This window comes from Notechis scutatus, chromosome Z, assembly GCF_049901735.1.
Source record: "Notechis scutatus isolate UNSWTSFEM ecotype Mainland chromosome Z, rNotScu1.2, whole genome shotgun sequence".
In the NCBI taxonomy this organism is placed as follows: domain Eukaryota; kingdom Metazoa; phylum Chordata; class Lepidosauria; order Squamata; family Elapidae; genus Notechis; species Notechis scutatus.
The window spans coordinates 90,687,637-90,715,477 of record NC_142025.1 but is presented as its reverse complement, the minus strand read 5'-3'; the positions used below and the strand labels follow the sequence as shown (position 1 = coordinate 90,715,477).

At 37.2% G+C, this 27,841-nt stretch overlaps 1 protein-coding gene across 22 annotated transcripts in view; it reads right to left on the bottom strand.

The window, feature by feature from the left end:
• Positions 1-27,841, bottom strand: part of MAPT (microtubule associated protein tau) — an 83,494-nt gene that overhangs the window by 34,460 nt on the left and 21,193 nt on the right. For 14 of the 22 annotated variants that reach the window (XM_087945434.1, XM_087945451.1, XM_087945437.1 and 11 more), the window contains exons 2-4: positions 25,942-26,031; positions 14,872-14,958; positions 3,586-3,648 (exon numbers count right to left, since the gene is read on the bottom strand). In XM_087945434.1, the coding sequence (XP_087801560.1) occupies positions 3,586-3,648; positions 14,872-14,958; positions 25,942-26,031 (240 nt within the window). The remainder of the gene's footprint in view (positions 1-3,585; positions 3,649-14,871; positions 14,959-25,941; positions 26,032-27,841) is intronic. The other 8 variants (XM_087945440.1, XM_087945454.1, XM_087945438.1 and 5 more) reach the window with 3 other exon arrangements.

Here is a 27,841-nt window from a genome sequence, read left to right as displayed (position 1 = left end):
TCTATATCCACATATCTCAGCCTGGGTGCTTTATAATTAATTAATATATATATATTTTATTAAGTTAAATATATATATAAATACTAATGTTTTTAGTATTTTGATTGTAATATATATATATGTATGTATGTATGTATGTATGTATGTATGTCCTTCAGCTTTGTTCGGGTATTTTCCCACGTCATTATAGTTGTGCTTTTAAAGTTGTAGCAACGTTTCAGCAGAATCTCATCTGCCATGGTAATATATATAATACAATCAAAATACTAAAAACATTTTGAAAGAATAGAACAATATACACAGTATCCAAGATGCTTGGCCTACACTCAGGAAACAATACAATACAATCAGGAAACAAGGCCCTTAGCACATTCAGTGTCTCAGACTTGAGAACATAGCCAGGTTTTTAGGGCCTTACGAAAGGCTAACGGGATTGGGGCCATTCTAATCTCTGAAGGGAGAATGTTCCATAGAGCAGAAGCCACTGCACAAGCCAACACTCTGTTGCTGACGGGATCTGCACCATGCCCATTTGGCTAGATCTGGTTGGAGAGGTAGAGACTCTTGGGAAAAGGTGATCCCTCAGGTACCCTGATCCCAAACCATGTAGGGCTTTAAAGATAATTACCAATATCTTGAATTGTATCTGGAAACACACTGATAGCCAATGCAACTCACGCAAAAGCGTTGTTACCTATGCCATATATCTGCCATCATTTACTACTTATGCAGCCACATTCTGCACCAGCTGAACTTTCTGAATGATAAATTTCTGAGAAACTTTAATGCCTAAAAAATTAGAGTGGACATTTCTGTCTGTCCTATAAGCATTCTGATCTACTGCTAATGAACATCTTTTCTGGGCTTCCCAAAAATTTTTAAAATACTGTTTTCAGGTGCAGCAGAGTCCAGACAAGATTATTTTTATCCTTACTTATCTTTTCTTATCATTGTCAATGACAATTGGCTAAGAATTCTGCTATAGATTTAACACAATCCCCTCCTCAAGAGAATAGTCCAGGCATTGAATATCAGAAAGTAGAGAGGAGTATTAGCTTCTAGTAGAGACACCCTGAGATGAAAGCTTACTCAAGTCCTACATGATTTAATGACTTTGCAAGTAGACAAAAAGAACAAAACAAGTACATGCACAGCCTCTAGTATACCCTTATTCCAACTGAGTGCTTTCCCATAAGCACATAATTTTGAGCAATGTGTATCCTGGCTAGAAAATTCAAAGAGCTCAGATTGTGGAAGATCAACTTGAGGACACGGTGGCTCATAGCTGAATGCAATTTCCATCATCCATGAACCTGTACAACTGGCTAGTTTGTCTTCTGGAACCAACTCCAACTCTTTGTTGCACAAATCCTAAGCCTTGTTTTCTTTTCTTCACTGTTTAAATCCTTGAATGGGTTTGGATTTTTAGTATCTGCATCCATTTACTACTTCTGTATATCTTTCTGGCTTTCTCTTTGTGGAGCAAGACCTCAAACAGCATAACAACACAGCTGTTTCAAGCCCCTAACCTTGATCAAAAACTGGATAAATTGCTGATTCAAGTTCTGTATCATTTTTGATCATTGGAGGGCAGGGAGATCGGTTTATATTTATCAATTCTTGACAGACTTTGTCTGGCCTGAGGATGCACAACTCCATCTATTTTTCTTCAGTCAATGGCACTGAGGCCATGTATGACAGCTTTATACCATCTTTCTCTTTTGATTTTTCTTTCCAGGCAATATTTTTATCTCCTAATAGTCTAGACTCTAGACCATGGGTCAACCTAAAAGAAAAATCTTCAAGAAATGTCTGGAAAGCTCTGTTTTCAATTAAATGTAAGCTGGTTCCTAAATAAGATTGAGTGTGGGATGGAATATCCTGATTTTTATCTCATTGACATCATTATCATAAATTATTTCCACTCACTCCAACTAATAACATAGTAACCCCAGGCATTATCATAACAAGGAGACAGGAATATATTATTGCACTTAACATATATACAGAAGTATTTACAATCACTTACAAACTTGGAGAAATGATTGTTTCATGAAGAAAAACTAAGTGCTATAGTATTATTTACTATAACCCACATCTCTTTAATCTAAAAGGTAATTTGTTGAGCCTAAAAAAGTTCTAAGAACTTATTAATTTGAACTATTTCAAATATAAAGTAGGATGTAAAACACAAGTTAAGGTATCTATCTTAATACAATTGTCTTAATACATTTATTTTCATTTTCACAAAATCAAAACTATTACAATTATTTTGAAATGATAAATTTTGAATATGCCCATAAAGCACCTCTTTATTTGATATATGAGGTATCTTTATTCTTTTTTTAAAACAATAAACCAGTCAAAGTTGGTAGCACTGATGCAGCAGGATTATTTTCTAGCTATTGGAAATATTTATTGTTAATAGCTATAATTATTAATCTATTATGGCATTTAGCACTTCATTTCTATGAAGCATAGTTTACTTTTTATTTATTTTATGACATGATTCACAGCTTCAGATAATGTGATCTAAATGATCACCTACCATTTTCCTTCATGTTGTCTGCAATCATTTTCAAGATGGGTAGCCAAAATTCTAAGACAGCACCAACAGCAAGGGCTAGATACAATGGACTAATTCAACTGTAATGATCAACTGTGGCTTGTCACTATGTCCAAAAACTTCAGGTGTATGTTTTTCTTCTTCTTCCCTACTGTGATTGTGAGCAAAAGGGTAATGCTTTTCTTTCCAATTTCACTTGAACAATGTTTAATATAGTCCTGCTATACCAGGTTAGGTCAATTAAATTCTGATAAAATAACTCAAATGTTTAAGCATGATGTAAACAGTTTCAATTAACCACAGCTAAAACTTAATAATCTGTCCAGGTTCAGGCATATACTGCAGTTAGTAAAACAAAGAAGCAAGCACATTTTGTAGACATGATTATTTTTAGATTAGATCTTGTTCTTCACAAAAAGCAATTCATCCCACAAAACCAAACCAAAAATAAAACCTATCAATTAGGGAACACAAAGTTCAAATGGATCTCTAACTGGCCAAGAATTTGGACGGGTGAGTTGAAATAATAAATGGCAGAAGCTATGCTGTTCATAATACAGGTTTATACTGTCATTTTATTAGGACATGGTGACTCAGTGGCTAAGATGCTGAGCTTGTCAATCAGAAAGCAACCTAGCAGTTTGAAAGCACGTAAAAATGCAAGTAGACAAATAGGGACCACTTTGGTGGGAAGATAACAGCATTCCGCGCGCCTTAGGCATTTAGTCATGCTGACCACATGACCACAGAGACATTTTTGGACAGCGCTGGCTCTTCAGCTTTGTAACGGAGATGAGCACCACCCCTTAGAGCCGGAAATGACTAGCACGGCAAGGGGAACCTTTACCTTACTGTCATTTTAATATTTTGTTGCACTTACTGTTTACATTTATTGATCAATTTTCTACTTCTCTTGCCCCGTGCATCATTAAGCCAATACATAGTGTAATCTAGATCAGCAATTTCCTCGGGTCAAAGCACTTTTTAGATATATAGGAAATAAACTTTACTATGCTTACCTTGAGCATCCCCCGAAGCATGGTCTTCATGGTTAGGAGTACAAACTATGCCTGCTTCCTCAGCTAAATTTTCCAAATTAAAGATGGGGAAATGGTTTCAACATTAAAAATAGAACAAGACAAATGTTTCTGTATTTTCAAATGATATGTGAATATTTGAAAATGCATGGCAGTACATTTAAATGAAAATGAAATAAACTGATGAGAACATTTCTGCTGAAATAAATCACACCAATTCCTGAATCCTATTCATCAATGATATACATACCCACCTGAAGAAAAATATAATAAAACCTGACAGGGCTTACAGAAAACATTTAACTAAAAAGATACTAATCTGAACATTTAACAATACACCATTATGTGGTAATTAAATATGATGAAATGGAATGAAAACAATTATATAAACACCTAGTAGGCTTTTTGGAAGATGCAAACTTGTTTTGACAGATTTTTTTTTAACTAAGGCATTTTGTGTATTTTTATACAGACATGGAACAATATAACATAGTCATGTTCATCTGCAATTGGGACAACATAGTTTAGCTGTGCTTATTTTCAGCTGGGTTAATTGAAAGTTTTAAAAAGAAAATTAACTTTTTCCTTGATTGCTAAAATTTGGAGAGCCTTGATGCAGATATTCATGGAATTTCAGAAGGCATGATTAGGAACTGTCAATATATTTTGAATAAGATATGTAGGCAATACATAAAATGAAACATAATAATCTATATAATTATTCTATAATATATAATTCTATAATATTGTCAAAGCTGGCTGGGTAAAATTTTGGGAACTGGAAATCTATATATCTAAAAGTTGCTAATGTTGAGTAACACTGCTCCATTTTATTTCTGACTGTAAGATTCTCATTCGGGCAGCAGTATAAGTTGCAGTACAAAGGTTAAATCCTTTTTGGGGCCTCTTGCCATGCAACTCCCCAACTTTAAACATCAGTAGTACTGTGAACTTGCTCTTTTCAAAGGAGTTTTAGTGGAAGATATTCCTGGTGATAATTTTCTTGAAACATCACTTCTTGAAGTCACAAATGAAAAGTATGAGGTAGCAAAGGTTTGTTCCCATGGAAGCATATCTTTAAACACTGAATCGCAGAGATTGTTTCTTACAATATTATTATAAATGTAAACTATTTCAAAATGCTTCCATTTCTTATCAGTCAACATCTGGAAGATTTTTTTCTCCCCTTGATGGAAGAAGCAATAAAATGTGTAGGGGGAAGGGGTGGTATTAAAGTGAAAATGGTATTTATTTAAAATAAATAAAGGAGAAAGGGTGTAGATTGCTTCCAGATGAGACTTCTCTTATAAAACCACCCAGAGCCTTGTTCTTTAATTTTTACTAGGACTGTTTCTAATAGTTTTTCATGAATGTTACCAGACAAAGCATGCATTTGCTAAAAGAAAAAAAAAGGTTATCTAATAATTGATCATGATTTCTTTGATTATCAGAATATCCCCCCTCCCCCCCAAAAAAACCTGGTTGGGAAAGAACAAGAGAAAGACAGAAGAGAGAGAGGAAGGAAGGAAGGAAGGAAGGAAGGAAGGAAGGAAGGAAGGAAGGAAGGAAGGAAGGAAGGAAGGAAGGAAGGAAGGAAGGAAGGAAGGAAACGGAAAAGAAAAGAAAAGAAAAGAAAAGAAAAGAAAAGAAAAGAAAAGAAAAGAAAAGTTACACTTCCCATGTAAAAAATACGTTTAACTGGAAGGTACCATAAATGTAAATACTGAAAGATGTTTTGTCTCAAAGTATCTGACAAAGGATACTCTAGCTTCTAAGAGATTTCATATTCGTATGTATCAATAGGAAATGCATAAAAATGTAAATGGGAAAATATATTACAGATAGTCCTCAACTTTGTTTAATGATTGTTCAAATTTACAAGAACGTTGAAAAAAATCTCTTTATGACTGTTTTTCACACAACCATTGCAACATCCTCTTTGTCACGTGATCAAAGACACTTGGCAACTGGTTAATATGATGGCTGCAGCATCCCCAGTTTACGTAATCACCTTTTGCAACCTTCTGACAAGCAAAATCAACATGGAAATTAGATTTACAAATGCAGTGGTTCACTTAATAACAGTGGCAAAGAAGGTCATAAAATGGGATAAAATTCACTTAACTGTCTCACTTAGCAACAGAGATTTTTGGACTCAATTGTGGTAACAAATCAATTATCTACATTCAAACATCTAACTTTTAAGGTTAAGGTTAAATTTGTCTAATGGATTTTGCACCTATCTAAAGCAAAAACCTTTGAACCAGCAGAAAACTAGTACTTCATCCACTTGTTAAGGGCAGAGCGGTATTATTCTGTTCAGCTTAACTTACAAATTCCTATCAAGCCCTGCAATAGGATGGTTTGACTAAACAGATTATTTTGAAGAAAAATACAAATAAGTAACCTGCCTTTTCTCATATAATATCCTTAATTCAACTGGGAGGTTATCACACTGACCTATAAAGGAAGATGGATACAAAAACATCACAAGATCAAAAAATATGCTGGAATTTTTTCTATAAGAAAAAAATGGGTTAATGCTTGATTCTTGCATTTAGTAATGCACACTAGATAAGAATAAACAGAACTTGGCTGGTTTATATTTAAATTTATTAGGACCAGTGGGATATAAGTTAGTGTTGACAATTAAGTCCCACAAATTTCTAGTCTAATCCAAATAATTTTTCATTTGAATTTTTTCAATTTTCAATTTTTCATTTGAAAAATTATTGAAGAAAAAAGTTCTCCCAATAGGATAAAAAAAAGATGTACAAAGTTTAAAAAGACATCATGCAAAAAAAAAAAAAAAAAACCTAGAGCTCTTTAAATTTTCTTTTAACAAGATAAAGAAAAAGATTCAAGTCATGATTCAAATATTCAAACTACTATTAGTTTAATGAAAAGTTGGGGATATAAGGTTCTTTGCTTTGCCCCTGTAAAGACTAATTAAGATGATTATACCACATGTTCTCAGTATTTTGACCTGAGAAAAGTGCTAACAATAATGCAGTCTTTTTTTAAAATGAAAATCTTCAATTACTCAAAGGGAACCCCCATTACACTAGTCAGACAAAGTAACACTAATATATAAAAGATGTCAGAAACTAAATTATTTAGGTTTATAAAATGGAAACCAAGGAAGAGAAGGTAATAAGAAATGTATCTATTGATTGGGTTCTGCATCAGGAATTACCAGATGTCTCCTAAGTAATGAAGAGGTTAAAAGCATATTTATGGCTTTGACAGCGTTATCTTCATTTGCTATTAAGCATTTGAATATTTAACATTTCAGAACAACAGAACCTGCTGTTGACAATTGTTCTGAATGAAACAGACACAAAATCTACCTACCTTTCAGATGTGACAGCTGTATATTAATATTAATGTTCTATAGATCCCACTGTACTTGTATAATTACATAGATCAAAAAATAGTTAAGTTCTGCATTTCTCTCTTTCTTAGACTTTTTAGATTACATTATTCTTTTCTAGTGCTTTAACATTATTTATGGGCTATTTAAAGAATGCCTTTTTGTTGTGGTCTAAAGGAATACAAGGAAATTGATGCACAAAAGACAAATGTCATATTGTGTTCCATCTATAACACAGGGGCATTGCATGAGGAAGAGACTCTATCAGACTCTCCTTAAAGAATTGGAAGAACAAATCATAGAACTGTTTGTGTTAATCCTGTTTCTCACAGTAAATTAGTAGATAATAGTAGAGCAACTGTAACAGAGTTTATTGTTGAGAATTTCACCATTCGTATTTAGATATTCAGAAAGACAGGAACTATACCACTGCACCAATGATTCCAACTATAAAGACAGAATAAGTGGTAAATCATAAGCGTTTTACCTTCATAGCACAGTGCAGAAACAGGATCTAATGAGAAGGGAAATGTAGCTGGCAACTTCTCTTTCAACTAACAGCAGATGATCTAATCTACAGAATCTCAACTGCATGTGGATTTGAAAGTAGAATTATTAATTCAAGATAAAAATCACACAGAAAAAATGAAGATAGCTGCCAGGATACTAGAGCCGGGAGCTTTCATCTTTCACAATGAAGACACCAGTGAACAGCCTTTTATTTGATGAAGTAGCAGATAACAAAAATAGTACGCTGGTAGAAAATAAACTGGGTAATATGTAGGGGCTTTTGCTTCAACTAGATATTTAAGATCTTAGGAAAACTATTCATGGCCTGTAGCTTTCAATTTATGGTTTAAGTTAAGATTAAGTAAGGTAGAGTTTCTGGTAGATTATCTAGATAATCTTATTGGCAAATTTAGATTTTATATATAGGCAATATATAAAATGAGGCATTTTGGCAACAGATAATAATGGGATGGGTTAAAAATTAAGCACAAAACAGAAACGGAGTATAAATTAAATTAGAAATTACCAAGCTATAGAGTAGTTGAGTTATAAACCTAGGCACCTCTAAAAGAATAGTGAAATACTAAATAGATAATTACTTTACAATAAAAAGAATAACTAGATCCTGTAAAACCTACTAGAAATATATAACTATTAACCAATTAAAATTAAGCAAGTACAATATAAAACTAAGCCATCATGTCATCAGACCAGACTAGAAATCACAAGTTCACAATCAGAGGAGCAGCCCTATTTCTCAGAATCAAACAACATTTGAGCTCATATTTAAAGATTTTAAAATCATCTGTCATCTGAAGAATAAGAGAGCGCCCTTTCCAAGCTGTGGGATTATGTCTTAAAAGCCCTCACCTTCAAAATTTCCGAATCACCAAAAAGCAAGTCAAGAAACAATGGATGGAACTAATCAAGGAGAGAAGCAACTTAGAAACTAAAGAGAAAATTCCTAGCAGTGGGAAGTGAGAACAATTAGCCAGTGAAACAGATTGCCTTCAGAAGTTGTGGGCGCTCCATCACTAGAGGCTTTTAAGAAGAGACTAGAAAGCCACTTGTCTAGAATGGCAGTCTCCTGCTTGAACAGGAAAGACTACAAGACTCCAATGCTATTGTTCTAATTCTGATTCAAATTTGTTCAAAAAGGAAGAACAACAAAATGCCAAAGAGACCAATGAGAAGATTTTGTGAGGCTGCACCAGCTCAACAATGAAGAAACAAAACAGAATGAGAAGAACTAAGGTGACCAAGATCCCTTCCAACTCTGTTATTCTATGAAGAATTGTATAAGTGACACACAGAGTCTAAAGGATGCTCAAGGATATCAAATGCAGCCAGTAAATCTAACAGCATTAGCACAGATGACAAATGGTATGCTCTGTCCACCAGAATACTATTCCACACTGAAGCTATTCGTGAGGGAGAAACAATTCTCTTCAGGATTATTTTTTTAATATACAAAAATGAAAAGAGGAAGAGATGAGGAAGACCACATATCTAGGATAAATGCAAAGTTTGAACTCTTTTTCATAGAGGGCATAAAAGATATGTGTTTAAGGATATTAGAAAAACTGAATACAGGAAGGAGGGAAAGGGTCTCAATGGGCATGTAGTTTGTGTGAAGATTTAGCTAGAAGTCTCTTCCTATATGGCTTATTAATACACAAGTTAAAACCAGTGTGTTTCTATGAAAGTAGCTATTGTTCCCAGCTACCATAGCCAGCATGCTAACATGAAGTTTTAATTCAGCAATATGAAGAAGGCTATGGATTCCCCATCCCTGCATAAGAGCCTTTTCTGTCATGGTGTCCAAACTTTGGAATATCATTCTCCCATAGATTAAATTTGTGCCAGTCCTATTGGCCTTTAGAAAAGCATTAAATATTTAATTTTATCTCTGAGACTGGGGATGAGCAGGTGGGCTAGGGCCAGGTATTATCTTATGATAGTTGGGTCTCTTTTTTACCTCAGCTGCTTTTTCTATATTGGTTGTTTTTCTTTTCTTTTTTAATTTCTTATAATACTATTAGCTGGCCAGAATAATGACTCTGAGATGGATGGCCATAGAAATTGAAATAATAAATAAATAAAATAAAATAAAATAAAATAAGGACATTTCTCTTATCTACCAGCATCTACTGCTATTTATTAGGAGAATGGTAGCCTCTATCACTGAACAGAATTACATTAATGAAAAACAGTATCATATCTCTCTCTCTCTCTCTCTCTCTCTCTCTCACACACACACACACACACACACACACACGCACACACACACACAAGGGGTGTCCCTTATCACCATTGCTGTTTATATTAACTTTAGAAGTGTTAAATAGAGCTATTGGAAAGATAAGGAGATAAAAAGGATGGACATAAGAAAGGAGGTGTACAAATTACAGGCATTTACAGATGACTTGGTTTTTATACTAGAAGAACCTCTAGGAACAGGACCTAAGTTGATAAACAGAATAGAGGAGTATGGGAAAATGGCTGGACTAAAAATAAACAAAAGGAAAACTAAGATATTGGTGAAGAATATGAAGAGAAACCAAAAAAAAAAAAAGGAACTGATAAAGGGTACAGATATTCCAATTGTAAAAAAAGTTAAATATTAGGAATACAGATGACAGCTAGATGTGGAACAATTAAAGAAGACAATAATTATAAATTGAAACAGCAGATAAAGACAGAGTTAGAAAAATGGGGTAATATGCAGTTTTCATTAACAGGAAGAATTCCACCGATTATGATGAACATATTGCCCAAAGTGTTATTTATATCTGTTCCAAACAATTCCAATAAAGTTAGAGAAAAAATACTTTGAAGATATTAATAAAATGGTGTTGAAATACATATGGCAGGGGAGGAAAGCATGAATTAATGTTAAAATGTTACAGGATGCTAGAATTAGAGGATTTGGATTACCTAATTGGGAGATATATTATCAGGCCACGGCTTTAACATGGCTGAAAGAGTGGATATTGTTGAGGAATAAAAGGTTATTAATGTTGGAAGGACATGACTTACAAATGGGCTGGCATGCATTTTTTGATACAGGAGAGCAAATCCATGGGTATTTTCAAAGGCATATGGTCAGGGATGCATTGTTACGTATATGGGGAAAAACTAGGGAAGAGCATTATATGAAGAAACCAGTCTGGTTATCAACAGTGGAAGCACTTGTAGATCCAAATGTTTGTAAAATGGGAAATGTTGCTAGATATAATGACATTTTAAATGAAAAGAGTGAGCTCAAAACAAGAACTGAATGAACGAAGATTAGAGATACATTGGTACTTGTATACGCAAATACACTCCAGGTATGAAAAAGACATTAAAGATGAAGGGATTAATAAAGAGTTGACAGAGTTGGACAAAATATTAACAGGAACAGAGGATAAATTAAATTATACTGTTATTTACTAGGTGTTAAGTTGGAAGATGAACAATGTAAAGAAACTATGATAGCATGGGCAATTTTTTTTGGATATGCTATAGAATTAGATAAATGGCAGAAACTATGGGACAGGAATAATAAATTAACAATATCGACAGCATATAAAGAAAATTTGTATAAGATGTTTTATAGATGGCACTTAGCACCAGCAAAACTAGTGAAAATGTTGGAAGTTAAATCAACCAAATGCTGGAAGTGCCATCAAACTCCAGGAACATATTGCCATATGTGGTGGACTTGTACAGAAGCTAAAAGATATTGGATTAAATACATACATGGTTGGAAAAAATGATTAAACAACATATAGATTTGAAACCTGATGTATTTTTATTAGGAATGGTACCTGAAGGTTACAGTAAAGAAAAAATATAATTAATTATACATGTATTAACAGCAGCTTGAATTGTATTTGCTCAGAATTGAAAAAGTGATAGAGAATTGTAGAGTATTTGCTCAGAATTGAAAAAGTAAAGATACTGATAGAGGGAAAAGTAATTGAAAAAAATATTTGAATGTGCAGAAATGAATAGATTAACACTAGAAGTTAAAGAAAAAGGAGAATCTGAATATTATATGGTATGGGATTTGTTTTATCAATGGTTAGAAAATAAGACAAACTAAAATGGACTAGATGTATCTATAATGCAATAAGAGAAATTTGTGAAATAGATATATTACATGGAAAATAGATATATTACATGGGAATGTGACTATGGTTATATTGTTATATTGATAAGAATATTATTAATTGTAAGCACATGAAATATGTACCTAATCAACACATGATTGAAATGGATTTATTGCATGTAAAAATAAAAAAAAATATTTTTAAAAAAGGCATTAAAAGATTTGATAGTTGGGTCTCTTTTTACCCCAGCTGCTTTTTCTATATTGGTTGTTTTTCGTTTCTTTTTTAATTTCTTATAAAACTATTAGCTGGACAGAATCATGACTCTGAGATGGGTGGCCATAGAAATTGAAATAATAAATAAATAAAATAAAATAAGGACATTTCTCTTATCTACCAGCATTTGTGACCTGCTATTTGCTAGGAGAATGATAGCCTCTATCACTGATCGGAATTACAGTAATGAACAACAATCTCTCTCTCTCTCTCTCTCTCTCTCTCTCTCTCTCTCTCACACACACACACACACACACACACACACAGAGAGAGAGAGAGAGAGAGAGAGAGAGAGAGAGAGAGAGAGAGAGACAGAGTTCTGCAGAAGAAAAACCAAACTTTCCAACTTTCACAAGAAATTTTCACTTTGTCTCTACAAAGCTCTTTAGACAAGCATAAAAGTGGGGGACAGACTAGGAAGGAATTTATTTAAGTGAGTGAGGCCCACCCATTTAAGGGGATGAATGGGGTGTATCCAGTCTCGCCTTATAGGTGTGTTTGCACAAAGATCATGAAGAAGAATAAATACTTCCCTTACTAGAAAACCAAATTCATCAGTGAGGGCCTCAACCTATCATTACTTATGGAATCCTGAAATGTGTTATAATAGGTGTGGAACCAAGAAATTATGTAGAAGTTCACAATATTGCTTTTGTTCCCCTGCCTTCAATCCCAAACTCCCTTATAGCACATTGTCAAGAAAGCTGCAATGTACAGGTGTCTGTGCCCTTCAAAATTACCAATATCATATGGCTAAGTAGGGAGAGGCTTGGCTCCAAGTCACATTTGATTGACCTTCGCTTGTCTCACCTGTGGTTCCTTCAATCATTTCTGCATGCTCATGAGCTGAATTTCGATCCTCATATGCTCTGTCCTCTACTAATGGAGCTGTAATATCTATAACACATACGAAGATGAAGCAACTTTCAAGTAAAAGTTCTGCAAGTCGAACTTTTGCAGATTGCTTACATTAAGAAAACTGAAGACTATTCTGCTATAAAAGGCTGTAATTACAAAAAAAAACAATCGTTTCCCAGGTAATATAAAAGCAATCATTTCCCAAGCTGGAGAAGCAGACAGTAAGTTAACACAACTTTAAACTTGATGAATATAAAATCAAAACAAGATCAAGTTCAGATTTTGGAAGAAATTTAAAACTAAAATGTAGAGATCTTACTCAAACCATTGCACCATCATCAAGCTAGTTCTAATAACAAAATATCAGATCTCTCCCCAAGCAATAGCAAGGTCGGTTATCCTAAGAAGTTAAGAAATAATATAAATTTTAAAAAATAAGTTTTGGAAAAAGCATATTAAGTGTTTGTCATTTTCTCCCAACATAATTTTTTTAATTGCCATAGACAAGAACACAGACAAGATGGTCAAAGAGAGAAACAAAGGTAACACAAGGAGCTACAATAATACTGTCTGACTTTCCATCCGATATGCTTATGTATGAGAAGCATAAAACAGCGCAATGAACAGCACAATAAACAGGAATCATGCCATCAATTTTAGACTGTTCCAAGTACTGGTACATAGATCCATCATTTTTCTTCTTAAGGCTTCTTTCTTTCTACAGATTTTACCTAATGCCTCCAATACCAGGAATTAAAATGCCTGTTGTCCATAAATATTTCTGTTTGAAGTAGCTTGAGTATATGTATTTCTATTTTCTATAATGTTCACTCTCTTGGCATTTTTCACCCAAAAATAATTATTATATTTAGTAGCCCACAGAGGAACATTTAGAGAACTGCTTACCTTACAGATTCAGTGTGATGCTTCAAGAAGTGATTTTTAGAAGATTCCACTTGCCAGATTTCATAGAAACAGTGTTACCAAAATAAAGATGCAACGGAACAAGTATTTACAGATGTAAAATGGTTTTAACACTCAAGTGCACTTCCAGCCCAAAAGATGAAAAACAAAAAAATATTGAATAAAAAACTTTAATCATCATTTATGCATTAGTGAAGCAAACATTTAATTAAATTAATAAGGACACGCCTACTGCCTACACTTTAGTTCTTCAAGTTCGCTTGTCTGTGTTCTTTTCTGCAACCTTGTCTTTGTTGCTCACAAATCAGGATATCACAGAGCACTTGAAAGTAGGATTTGTTTGCCCTTTAACTGATGAATTCCCAATGCTTGAAAACTGAAGTCACTTCATACAGCAACAGTGCTCGATTTAAATTAAGAGCAACAGCTTTCTAGAGCATAGTAACTTCACTGAAGCATGAACATTTACATGTATTGATTTAAACAAACAAACAAATGCTAGATGACCAAAGATGGCACAATTACAAAATAAAAATAATGATTTTCTGCACGGCTAATTTTGTAACTGTAATTCCATTTGAGACAGCATAACTTTAGCAATCACATCTGTGTCATCATATAGGAAAATATTCTTTCAGATAAAAAGATGGGGAGTTGCTTGTTTCATTTTCAATGTAACATAGCAAAGTAGTTTAACTTATTTGTAAAGCCCTAGAGTAATTTGGTGGGTTTGTAATATAGGTCGGTAGGGTATCCATGGTATAAAATCAATTTAAATATAGTAATGACCTCGGTTTATAGATAGAACCTAAATTGACCTAATCCTAACCCTAACTAACCCATTACCTTTTTGTCCATGGGCTGGAAAGAACGTCCCTATAAATGAAATATTTCTTTTAATGTTATTCTGAAACCAAACTATGTCGATTCCTACGTTAACTTTTTTCAAAAGAAGGTGAATATTTAAAATCCTTGAGAAGACACTATAGGGGAGAAACAATATCAGGCTAAAAACAACTCTGAATTTAATTGTGAAAGGCGCACACAAGACCACAAATAAGCTTTTGTATGGCAATTTCAGTCACAGCAATAACTAAAGCTAAAAGAAAAATCATTTAATACTAAAAGCTTTAATTATTATTAGGCGGGCCTGTATTGATGCACTTTTAAGAGACACATTCAAGACCTGGCTGCTATAAATTTCAAAGTAATGAGACAAAGAGCTCCCACCTTCCACAGTTGGGGTACTTTTAGCATCAGAAGCTTCAGACCCTGGTTCATCAGATCCATCATCAACTGGTATATGGAGGGGAGCCCCTGGAAACACATATATTCAGCACTCAGCATCAGGAGCTCAGCTTTGGAATATGGCCCATCAACTAAGTAATAAGGTTTTGAATTAGGCTGCTCATCCCCACAGAGCAAGAAATGGGCATGCAGATACAATTGCTTATAAAGGCAACATTAGCTAAAGAAGATAACAGTAAAATGGAAGTCCCTGTCACAGATTTTAGAGCCAAGCAACAAAGCAGCTACTGCAAGGTAAAAAGCAACTGATCTGGTGGTGCATCAATCAGCAGCAAACATGAAAGCAAAGTCAAGAAGTCAACATGCAAAGCAAGCTTTTTCAACTTCTTCTTTCAGTACAGATTATAATAGACCTCATAAGAATGCCTTGCGTCATGCCTTGGTTGCAGATAATGCATTTAAAGTTATTAGAACATCAATTGGAGAGAAATAAACATCTACAATGATTTATACAGTAAGCTGTGTTTTAGTATCAAGTTGGTCACCTGTGAAGATATATGATGCCTAGTTCTAAGGATCAGGAAAAGCAGATCTCTACTTATTCATCCTGAAAATGTATAAAACGCCCAAATCTACTGGCATTTTCAGAAAAACAACCTTGTCAGAAGAACTAACTGGACCTGGATAATGAACATTTGAGTAGACACCCAGCTGTCTTTTGAATGTCTCTTTGATATTTTAAAAGTACACTTGACTGAACAGGATAGGGGCATGAGAAATTCTGGGATGTTTGCTGAATGTCATAAAAGGTAATCTACTGGGGGAAATCTGAGGAAGTATTCTTGCTGGTTGATTTTGAAAAGTTTTATTCTTTTCCCCTGAATGATAGCATAATATGAAGGAGACATATATATTTGGAAGAATTTCCAGGATCCATGGGTTTTCCCCTTCCCAATACCAGCTAAAATTTTGAAATGGACAGAAATGTAGTTATGAATCAGGCAGCAGGAAACTCAAATTGTTGATACAGTTAAGTGAGAAGCAGTGATCCAAAACACAGAAACTGCTTTATCAATAGACAGTAATCATTTCAAAGGGACTGGCCAGTCATATTTATTGAGCAACCTTCATGCAAATTAGAACAGCTTGTAATCATTCAGAGATACTGAATCTATAAATAAAAAACTAGGCCGTTTTTTTGGGGGGGGAGGGGGACTTCTATCTAATGCTTGCATTTCTTTCAGTGCTAAGGAAGGAAGAAAAGATCATATGATTTGGCAGCATTGCTCCATTTTTTTTTCTTGCAAATGAATACTCTCAATGTTTTCTTCTGTTCACATAATGAGCAAATTATTCCATCTAGGAAATTCATGATGAAGTCTTCCTATGGAACACTCAAGTATTCACTCACCTATACTTCATGTCTCTTCTTTCGAATATTTTTTTTAAATTGGTGGACTGAAAATAAGGCATCTTTCATATAATATGCTAGAAAAATATTTCTGAAATCAGGCCAAAATGCATATTTTATTGAGTAAAAGGGCAACAGTCTTACTGCTATGGGGTAGAGCAGAACAGACAGCAATTTGTTGTAACTAAATAAAACTGTATTTATTTATCAGGAAGAGACAGTTATAATGAATATCTATTATACTACACCACTACACTTGTCATTACAATCCATGAATAAGCCATCTGACTCCTGATGACAACACAGACATTTCCCTACAATTTTCATGGCAACATTTTCAGAAGTGTTTTACCAGTACCTTCTTTCTAGGGCTGAGGGAGGATGACTGGCTCAAAGTCATTCAGCTGACTTCTGCGCCTAAAGATTAGATTTTCCAGTTCTAATCTAATGCATTAACCACTACACCAAACTGCCCCTCTATGCTGCTACATACAAAAACCCATCTATCTAAAGAATATACTGCTACTATTTGCAAATTACATTATTTCCTGCTTTACTATTTCATTGCTTCAGTTACTTCACTAAGATATAATTTCTTCTTCATAGATAATTCTTGGCAGCAGGACCAGCCTGCTTATACATCCAGCACCATGAACACTGAAAGTTCAATGGTTACATTTCCAATAATAGCTTGCTAGAGCCTAGCTTGCTAGTTTAATTTAAGTATTGTTTTCATTTTTAGTGATGAAAGGCATTCTCTTATTTTTACTCCCTTGCCAGGTCTTCATTTGATCTCCACAGCAGTTAATGAAATGGAAGTTACAGTTTATTGTTGTCCTTTTTCTGGCTCAACTGTAACAACGTGACATATACAGCCAACGAAAGAAGTAGGCAAGGCACACAATTCCATCTCAGCCAGAATAGCATCATTCTCTACATTGACTAGAATATTCTAATAAAAGAAAGTTGAAAGTGCATGTTATCAGAGTTGAAAGTGCATATTATCAGAAATTTTAACTTTTTGTCACATACAATCCAAAATATCTCTGTATGTTCCATTAAAAGTTCACTGAGAACTAAGCAACCCATCTATTTGGTAGGAGATTGACAAAACAGTAGAGCATTACTAATTATTACAGATAATGGCTGAAAAGCAATCTTACGCCCTGAAGCAGTCCCAATCATATCTAAGAAGTACTTGCTTTTTTGATACGTTTATTTTGTTCATTTTTAAAAAAATTCCTTTTACCAATCTGCAGAATTATTACTTTCTCCCTGAGGTCTTTGACAAAGTTCTGAAATATCATGATTTTACATTAGGTTTCATGCAGTGACTATTAGTTACTTTCTATTAGTTGATGGGGAAGAAATGACCAATCATTTATTTCAACTTTTCCTAAAGATAGGCATAATGTAGCTTGCTATTCTACACCTAATACCTTTCTTTCTTCTAACCAAGATTTCTGCTGAATTTATCAGGTGTTTTTTTCCATAAACACTTATTTTTTCCATAAACTATTATGTTTGGAAATGTTCATCCAGGTCTCCTTCTACTTTGTTAAGCATTTTATTGAAATCATTATAAACTATTTTTCCTTGCTCTCTCCTATTTTTCACAGTATTTAGCAGATGGTAAATGTTTTCCCAAATATAAGAGAAATAGACTATATAATAATCAGCTTTATCAAATCGGTGCTGGAACTTTCCAGGATCCACATTAAGATCCTGATCTGAATATTCTTAAGTGATTGAGTAAAACACTGATCACTACTGGCATAGTGTCCTCAATGGCGCCAGAGGAAGTTTTGTCCTCAAAACTTCAAAACAAGTTGTTCATCATTCAGATGACTGGCCTTTAAGTTCTATTCCTTTGTGAGAACTTCAGATCTTGGATACGTAAGGCTTATCTCAGCCAAGCACTAGAACCTTACTGTACTATGCAAAGAGGACTTTACTTAAACCAATAAAGTGGCTGTCCTCACAGGATCCAGGAATAAATGTCACTATCCAACTGAGTACTCAGTATGGGGCAAAGAGTAATCAAGCAGGTTACAATTCATTGCCCATGGTGAAGGAGCTGTGATTCTCTATTGGTTACCATGGTGAAGGGACTGTGAAGGCAGGCGCTGAGAGCCAGGGGGAGGAATGGGAACAAAAGCCCTTCTCAGATTCTTCTTGTATCAGCCTGGTTTGACTGAAAGTTAAAAATCACTGAGCCTGGATAATCTTGCTAAAGTCCTGGAAAATAAAGAGAATACATGAAGCAAACAAGAACACTCCTGAAGAAAAAATAAGTTCCTACAAGTATTTGTCTTGCCTTAGGACCCCAAGTTCCACTAAGGCTCAAGAATGTCCATTATAAATACTTCCAAGTAGACTTATTGTGGGTTTACTGTCTATGACACAGTGACTCAGATCAATGGATAAAAATATTATTGACATTACATAACATGGCCAAAAGATTTTGTAAAAATAAAATAGCAAAAGAGTTAATTAAATCAGTTTTAATACTGGCTGTTAACATGAAAGGAACTTGCTAGGTTTTCAGGATGCAAACAAGATGAAAGTTCATATGTGATTTTCAGAGGAGGAGATTCCATCATTTTTTCAAACACTAGGAACACCTTCTTGCATAGATTTTACGTTCCAACTTGTCACTCACAGATTGTATTATGAAAAAGTATCTCCACTTGATCTCTCGTGCATAGAAAATTGAGAATCTTCCTTAAGAAAAATGATTAAAGTCTAGAATTGCTAAAAGAAAAGAAAATAATAGATACTAGGGAGGAATATAACCTGTAAGGGTTTTCAAACAACTAACAAAATTCAGTTTTCAGCCAAAGTAATTCTTACTTCCAAGTCTGAATTTTGAGTATATAGGTAGGTTCCAATTAAAGTTGTCCATATCAAGATCTTTTATAAAGCTGCCAACATAGAATAGATTATGTTCTAGAGATAAGCAGCTTGACTTCATAATAAAGATCAGTTTCACATCCAAAGATAAAGGTAAAACATCTCACATGCTGCTAAAACCAAAAAGTAATCCCCTAAAAAAATAACCCAAATACTTGTAGAAACAAGTATCCCAAAGCACACGAGAAGAGATAAAGAACATCTGAAAACTCTTTTTGACATTCCAAATCTGCTTACTTGCAAAATGCTCAACTAATGCTCTTCCCTATATGCAAATTTCTTTGGCACATTGACCCCAACAAATTTATCCGATCATGACTTTTGAATTGTTCAATGATGACTTAGCTTGTATATTATTTGAAACCTTTAGCATGTTAAAATGTTAGAAAACACCGAAGGGAACAACAGAAAACAGGTAAGTCCAGACTTAAAAAATGCAATTACTGGAATGTAAGGGTCAGCATTCTGGAATATCACATAAAGAGATACAGAGACATTAATTGCAGCTTTGGTTCAATGAATATTAAATCTGAAGCCAAATCAAAGATGAAGGGAACTGCATGAAAATAAATATGTTAATTTCTATATGATTTTGTCATTTTTCCAGAGTTTGACTCAACAATGTTATGTTTATTTTACAAATTCATGATAATTTATTGATTTTTCTTTGTCAGTCTGGGCAATAAAGAAGCAGTGTAGACAATGATGGAACAACTTTGTTCTGGAAAATAACATAAACATGGCAACTCAGTGGTTTCCAATGTTTATTCTGATATGCAATGGACTTCTGGAATATAAAATGGGAACATGAATAAGTGTTTTAATTGCTTTTTTAACATAATTGTCTGGCCACCTGAAGCATGATAAAAATGCTAATGGATACCAAAAAAAATCAGAAATTTTTGGGTCAGAAGGAAAAGAAGCTATAATTATTATTAAACCTTAATAATGTTTTAGAATTCCCACCTTAGCAATCCTACTTTAATAGCCAGAAACCAGTATCAGGTATTCATATTCTAAAAGTCCTCTCCTTCTCTCCCTTCATATTCAAATATGCTTAATTTAATTTATGATTTTTCATGAAGAACATCCATTTACTATCTAGATCTTCAACTTTTGGGTTTTAACATAGCAATTTAGCTTACAAGTAAAGGTTCTCTTGAAACAAGCTTGATTACTGGTGGTTTTATGGCTATATCCATGCATTTTTGTCAGATACCTTACAGAAATGACTTGCCATGTCTTTCTTCCAGAATATATTTTGAGTTCCCAGTCTAGTCCTAGAATTCAAAGATAATCTTAGCTTCCAGGATGAATAAAGCCTGACTCAGTGCTGCTACTGATGTATTTCAGATCTAATAGAGAACCATATTTTACTGATGCATGGAGAGAGAAAGTAAAGGAAGGAATCATGAAAAAGCCCAATATCTGGACCTGGCTTGCAAAATTATAGAACAAAAAGAGGATTTTAAACCTGATCCAGGCAGGGGTGGGATTCAAATTTCTTAACAACTTATTCTGTGGGCGTGGCCTAATTTGTGGGTGTGGCTTGGTGGTCATGTGACTGGTTGGGCATGCATAGGTGATCATGTGACTGGGGTAGGTGTAGTTAGGTGGTCATGTGACGGGGTGGGCATAGCTAAGTGGCCATGTGACTGGCAAACCAAATATAAATGGTCCTCACTTAATGGCCAGTTGCTCAGCAAGTATTTTAATTTATGACTGGCCTCCCCAGAGCTACTTGACCTGTTTTTGGAGTTTTGACAGCCTCTCTCTCTCTCTCTCTCTCTTATGACCAGTTACAACATCCCACACAGTCATATGACTGAGATTTTCTATATTTTTTCCCAGTTTCCAACAATTTTTTCTGGTTTCTGGTTAAAAATGCCCATTAGAGAAAAGGGACTTGTTTAACAACCAGTGTTCGCTTAATGACCACAAGGTTCACTTAATGACCATGGTGTTTGCCTAACCCAGGGGTCTTCAACCTTAAATACTCAAAGAGCCATTTTTCTATTTTTTTAAACAGATTTCTCTCGGTATGTGTCTCTTTCTTTCTCTCCCACTCTCATCTCTTTTTTCTTTCTCCCTCTCCCTCTTTCTCATCTCTCTTTCTATCTCTCCCTCATCTCTCCCTCTCTCTGTGTCTCTTGTCTCTCTCTCTTTCCTTTCCTCCCTCCCTCTCCTTCTCCTTCTCCCTCTCTCTGTCCCTGGGAGGGGGGAAGGAATATCTGAACTGGTGCTGGATGGTGGGAATCTGACAAGCCAGTACTGAAGACCAGGTGGCTGGCAGAGAGGTGGGGCAATCCCGCAGTCTCCCCAAAAACAATGCTTCTGGGGAGGAGGAAACTTGGTGGATATCAGGGGGCAGCGAGAGCTTCACGGCTCCTGAGAGGGTCACACCTCCCTGCTCCCAACATCTTCACAAGGGCATCGCTGGCAGCTGCTTCCTGCTTCTCTGCAGCCGTGCTGTTTCCCTCTTCCTTCTTGGCCTCATACATACAAACACTCATACATCTCACGGTGCTGGAGGGACTCACCCACGTGCCGACTCCTTGCAGAAGATCCTCCTGGTACCATGTGTGCACACTCTGCCCAAGCAAGGGGGAGAAGAGTTGCCAAACTTTTCTTCCTTCCCTTCAAAACAAAGCTGCTCAGAAGGCAGCTCCTGTGGCCTGACTGTCCCCACTCACCCCACCTCACCGCACTGAAGTACCTTAAAGGGACAGGCTGCCTTCGTGCTGCGGAGGGAGGAATAAAAGTTCGGCAACTCTTCTCCTCCTTCTCGGGCATACACACAGAGCGTGCCCTGCACAAATTGTGTGTGCATGGCGCCAGAGAGACTTGCCTATGCACAGAAGGTCACAGACTCACGTATCCATGCTCTGTGTGAATGCCTGAGAAGGAGAAGACTTGCCAAGTTTTTCTTTCTCCCTCTCTTCTGACATACACTGGGCCAGGCAGGTGAGCAGTGTCACATGGGGCAAGCGTCCTCCCAGCCAGCGCAGCCATGGGGCTCCGACCTCATACAAATGCAAGTCTACAGACACCTCATTTGGCTGCAAGAACTGCAGACAGCCTCCCCCACCACACACTTCCTCCTCCCATGGCCCCATGTGAGGCAGGAGGCCTGACAGAAAGCACCTGGTCCAAAGACACAGTCCTCCATGACGGAGCCCTTCCCGGGGAACAAAGCACAAACTTACTGATCCATCCTGTAGGGGAGCTTCAGAGTGGTGGCAGCGCTCCGGGAGGATGGTCCTTGGGGCCCTGGGAAACCGTATTGTGCAGCACAGCAAAATGTACTTTAGCAACCGGGAGTTGCTGCTTTGGGTTCTGCAAGTACCCTCCCTTCGGCTCCTGGTGGCAGAGAGGAACAGGATTCAACCTGGCTCTTTCTCTGCCACCCAGAGCTGTTTCCTGATGAGACCTGCAGGACCCAAAGCTAAATTTCGCTGTGCTGGGAAAGAGACCAGCAGGGAGAGAAGCAGCTGCTGACCCCGCTGGATCCAACATGAGCCTCTCCACATGTTCTCCTGCTGCTTTTGCTGGGAGAGCGACAGAGTCTTTCTTGCACAGCGATAAGCTAAATTTCGCTATGCCAAGAAAGACTCTCTCGCTCTCCCAGCTAGGCCAGCAGGGGAGAGAAGCAGCCGCTGACCCGGCCGGAGCCGACACAGAGCTGTTCCACGTGTTCTCCTGCAAAGGCAAGTGGGGGGTGGGTGGGAAGGTGACTAGCAGCGACAGGTAGGTGAGCAGGGTTTGCTTGCAGAGCCTCACTCACCGATCGTGAAGGCAGGCAGCAATGGCTGGTGTGGTAGGTGGGCAAAAGCAGGCTGCAGGCAGCCATGTCACACATGCGCAATAAGGACTGATTGGGTGGGAAGAGGAGGGATGGGCGGAGAGGGGCGGGGCCAGCCAGGGGCACGATTTGCCGGTTCTCCAAACTGCACAGAATCATAACAACCGATTCTATAGAACAGGTCCGAACCAGTAGAATTCCACCCCTGGATCCAGGTCATTAAGAAGTCAAATTTTTAAACTGCTGAAATATCTTAGAGATAAATTGGTACAGCTGGTAGCAACATTAAATATATTAATTCATTATAATTGTTTCTCAATAGCTGCAACAGAAATTATGAGTTTTCCCATATGTGGTGCTAAATGTGTCAATACTTTAAATATATCAATATATTTAATATACCAGAACAAAATGCTTAACAATCCAATAATGAGAATCCATTTGACATTTCTGTTGTATTAGTCCACATCTAATCAATCTGACTGCCATCAGATTATCTAACTAATGTTATGTAAAGCCCATGAAATGATCACTGTACAGTGTTTGGCTTCAGGGTTTAATGACTATGGCCTAGATTTCCTGATAGTTCATTGGCAACTGTGGCTGGTATCTTCAAACATAAAATGTTCTGCTACATAGACCACACACAACTGAGCAGATGGGATCCTATCTGTACAGCCAGGGGTCTTGACTGCTGATTGACCTTTGGCCAAGCTGGTTTCCAACTACTGCAGGTTGATGAGGGCTGGTCTCTGACTGGTTCTTTGTGTTTGATCCTGATTGTTTTGCTGGTGTTGGTTCCTGACTGGTCCTCTGTTCATACAAGCTTCTGACTGGTCATTTTGGAATGCTGAGTCCTGATTGGTTCTTTGTTTGTGCTGACTTCTGGTTGGCTAGTCGTGTCTGGGACTTTGTCCAGGCAAATGTCTGATTTTAACGTTTTGGGGAGTTGACACTTGCTTCGTCCTGCTTTGGGGATGATCTTGCCATGGCACAGGACAGGTAACCAGGCTTTCTTCTTTCTTGATGAAGCTGTTAGGATGCTTATAGATCTCAACAGCCTCTCTGTGCAGGTGTATATAATAGTCTGAAGTCTTTGTTCATGTCTTTGAACTGGATTTTATTACCTGTATGGCACAATGCATGTTCTGCTACTGATGGTTTTTGGGGGCTGTTCTTGTCTGCAGTGCCTCTCATGCATTTTGTGGTACCAATGTACATCTGTCCACAGCTAGAGGATACTATAGATACAGAATGCTACAAAGAGTTCTCTGATTTTCTGATTTTCTTAATTGGTCTGCAGATATTTTAAGTTTGTACTTTTCTAATAATTTACCTGTTTGGTCAGGGCATTTGTTTATTTATTTTATTTACCTTTCACATTTTTCTGCCACCCATCTCCTTCAAAGAAGGACTCTGGGCGGTGTGCAGTAAAATGCTAAAATATAAAACAGTATAAATAAAAGTTTTAAAAAATTAAGAGGAGGCCAGAAATTAAAAATCAGTTAAAAGCGAAGGGAGGGTTTTCAGGAAAGTAACTAGACCCATAGATGCATTCTCCCCTGGGCTCCCGCATGTGAGATTGCAGAGACAAGTCTTAACTCCTTTTCAGAAGGCCAGGAGGATGGGTGGCTGCCTCACCTCCAAGGGAAAAATATTTCATAGGATAGGATCAACAGCCAAAAAGGCTCTCTTCCTAAACCCTGCAAGTTGGAGTTCTTTGCCTGACCTGGTGGGATGGGCTAATGTAATAGGACAAAGATAGTTCCACATGTAGCCTGGCCCCATTCCATGTAGGGTTTTATAGCTTAACATCAACACCTTGAATTGGTCCCAGAAGCAAACTGGCACCCAAAGCAGCTCACTGAAGAGAGGTGTTACATGTATCTTTCTAAAATCTAGGTACCTAAAATTTCCCCTGCAACCACATTTCATACCAGCTGGAGCTTCTGGATACGTTTCAAAGGTAGCCCCATGTAGAGAGCGCTGCAGCAGTCCAAATGGGGGATGACCAGAGCATGAGTGACCTAGCAGAGAGCGTCCCTGTCCAGGAAAGGGTGTAACTGGCACACAACGGAATGCTGAATAAAGCCCCTCCTTGCCATGGGTGCCATTTGCTCTTCGAGAAAGAGCCATGAGTCTGGAGGAACCCAAGATTATGTACCAGATCTACTTGGGATACTGCAATTGCATTCAAGACCAAAGAAGATAAACTCCTGGATACAGAGAGGCTCACTCATAGGCACTCCATCTTACCAGGGTTCAGCTAAAGTCTGTGGTTCTCCATCCAGGCCTCCGTGACTACAAAAGAACATCCACTGCATCACGCACTTCACCTGGTACAGAGATATATTACCTACCTTCTCCATGTAGGGAGAAATACCCTTCCTATTGGTAGCGGTTTGTTCACAGATGCATCTACTAAACACAGATGCTAGCCAGGAAAATCTACACCTCTAGATAGATTACACTCATATAGTAATAAACCATCAGCTCTCTAAACATCACTCTGGAAAAATTTTAAGTAGAAAAGTATTTTAAACTAGAGTTTAAAATGAGTATGTAGTGTTTCTTTGCTGTAGAATACAAGCAATTACTCTTCTAGAATTGAACACATATTTATAGTAACTTTTCTGGTTATATAGATTTCTAATTGTTTTTAAGTAATAAAGCTTAGCAAACTAGTTTAAGGCAAATATTAGTAGCATCTCTCTCTCTCTCTCTCTCTGTGTGTGTGTGTGTGTGTGTGTGTGTGTGTAATTGTATCTATGACTTCCTTATCCTCAGCTCATTTATACTTCCACGTTTATTCCCATTGAATATTTATTTATTCCCATTATCCCATTATTCCCTTCATTATTTTTTTTTAATCCTGGCTTCCACCTTGTGACTAAAACATTCCTGTTTCCCACCTCATATGACTCACCTGTTGGATTCCACCTAGCTTGGCTCACCAAATGATCATCTGTCATACTGAAGTCCTGATGTTGATCAGCCATCCTATCAGAAAGGTCACCTTGAAAAAGAGAGAGAGAGAGAGAGAGAGAGATGGAGTATTTAAAACAAAAACACTAACTTCTTTGGATAGCATCCACCTTAAGTTTTATAATATAGTTGGTACTGTTTTAGTGACCACTCATTCAACAATTGTTCCAAGCTTCAATGGCGCAAAGCAGGAGACTTACAACTGGTCCTTGAGGTTGTGGTTGTCACAATGTTCCCAAAGTCATATGATCATGATTCAGGCACATGGCGACTGGCTTGCATTTATGATGGTTGCAATTGTTCCACAGGCACACATTGCCATTTGCGACTTTCCTTGCCAGTTTCCCACAAGTTGGAAGCAGGGAGGATCACAAATTGCTTCTAAAAGTTTCTCCTGCCACTTTTTCTCCAGAGGAATCCCCAGGCTGCAGGATGTGTGGGGGCTCTGGGCCCAAGTGCACTTGTACCACACCGCCCAGCGCCCACTATACCCCCTACTCTTATGCTAGGTCACCCACTCCTCCGTGCCTCATAAAACACAAAATAATTAATTTTTAAATAGTTTGTTAACAAAGTTACCAAAATAATAGATGACTGCAAAGAAAAACAGAATGAAAGAAATTTAAAGCATCCAATTTAAACTTTACTATTTTTTTTCATCACCAGAATCCAAAACAGGTTGATAAATCCTCTTTTTTCAACAGCAGCATTCTTCCAGGGAATGTAAGGTAGGTGATGAATACAGCCAAAAATACTGGAACCATCCATTTTCCTTCTGACACTTCCTTTGTTATCTTTAACAGCTTTCTCTCTCTCTCAAACAACGTGTTGAAGAGAAGGAACTGGTAGTTTCCACAGGATACCTAAATTATTTGTTGCAAATGATTTTTAAAAATATGAAAATAGCCTTAAAAGACTCATTCCTGATCTAAAAATTCAATCCAGAAATTAAAATGGGCGTTGGTTCCTACCTGACACGCCCCTTCTCGGCGAGCTGCGAGGAGCATCCAGAGTGGGAGGTGCTTCAGACTCCTTTCTCACAGGCTGAGCTCGAATTGAGGAACGCTCCTCCTCCTCCACGCGACTCCACGTAGCGTTCCCAGTTTTGCAAGGACGAGAAGAAAAAGCCGTGTTCTCATCCTAACCAACTAATGGATCATTGGCGAAACAAGATTCCCCACCAGACGGAGAAATTAGGGTGGGGCTGGATGCTCCTCGCAGCTCACGAGAAGGGGCGTGTCAGGTAAGAACCAACGCCCATTCTCCATAGAGCTGCTCGGAGCATCCAGAGTGGGACATACCAAAGCTTGGCAGTCCTACGGGAGGGACTCCATCTGGGTCGGAAGCCCCTCCGGGTCATTGAGGACCCGCTGTAGGACTCGTCTGCCAAATGAGGCCTCCGCTGAGGCAAATATGTCGATCTTGTAATGCCTAATGAAGGGAGACGGGGAAGCCCAGGTGGCGGCCCGGCATATATCAGTAATTGGAGCCTGGGTGGCCCAAGCTGCCGAAGTAGTCACGCTCCTGGTGGAATGTGCTGTTATTCCACTGGGTACTGGCAGAGCTTCTGACAGGTAAGATCTAGAGATAGTTGCTCTGATCCAGCGACCGATGGTTGAAGGGGATACTTTGTGACCCAATGTCTTGGGCTGAAAGGAAAGGAATAGGGATTCAGACCTCCTAAAGGGTTGAGTGCGCTTGATGTAGATGTGCAGGGCCCGTCTCATGTCCAGGGTGTGCCAAAGTATTTCCCTGTCCCGCGAGGGTCTGGGGCAAAAGTTTGGGAGAATGAGTTCCTGTGCCCTGTGGAAGGCTGAGTTGACCTTGGGCAGGAAGGTAGG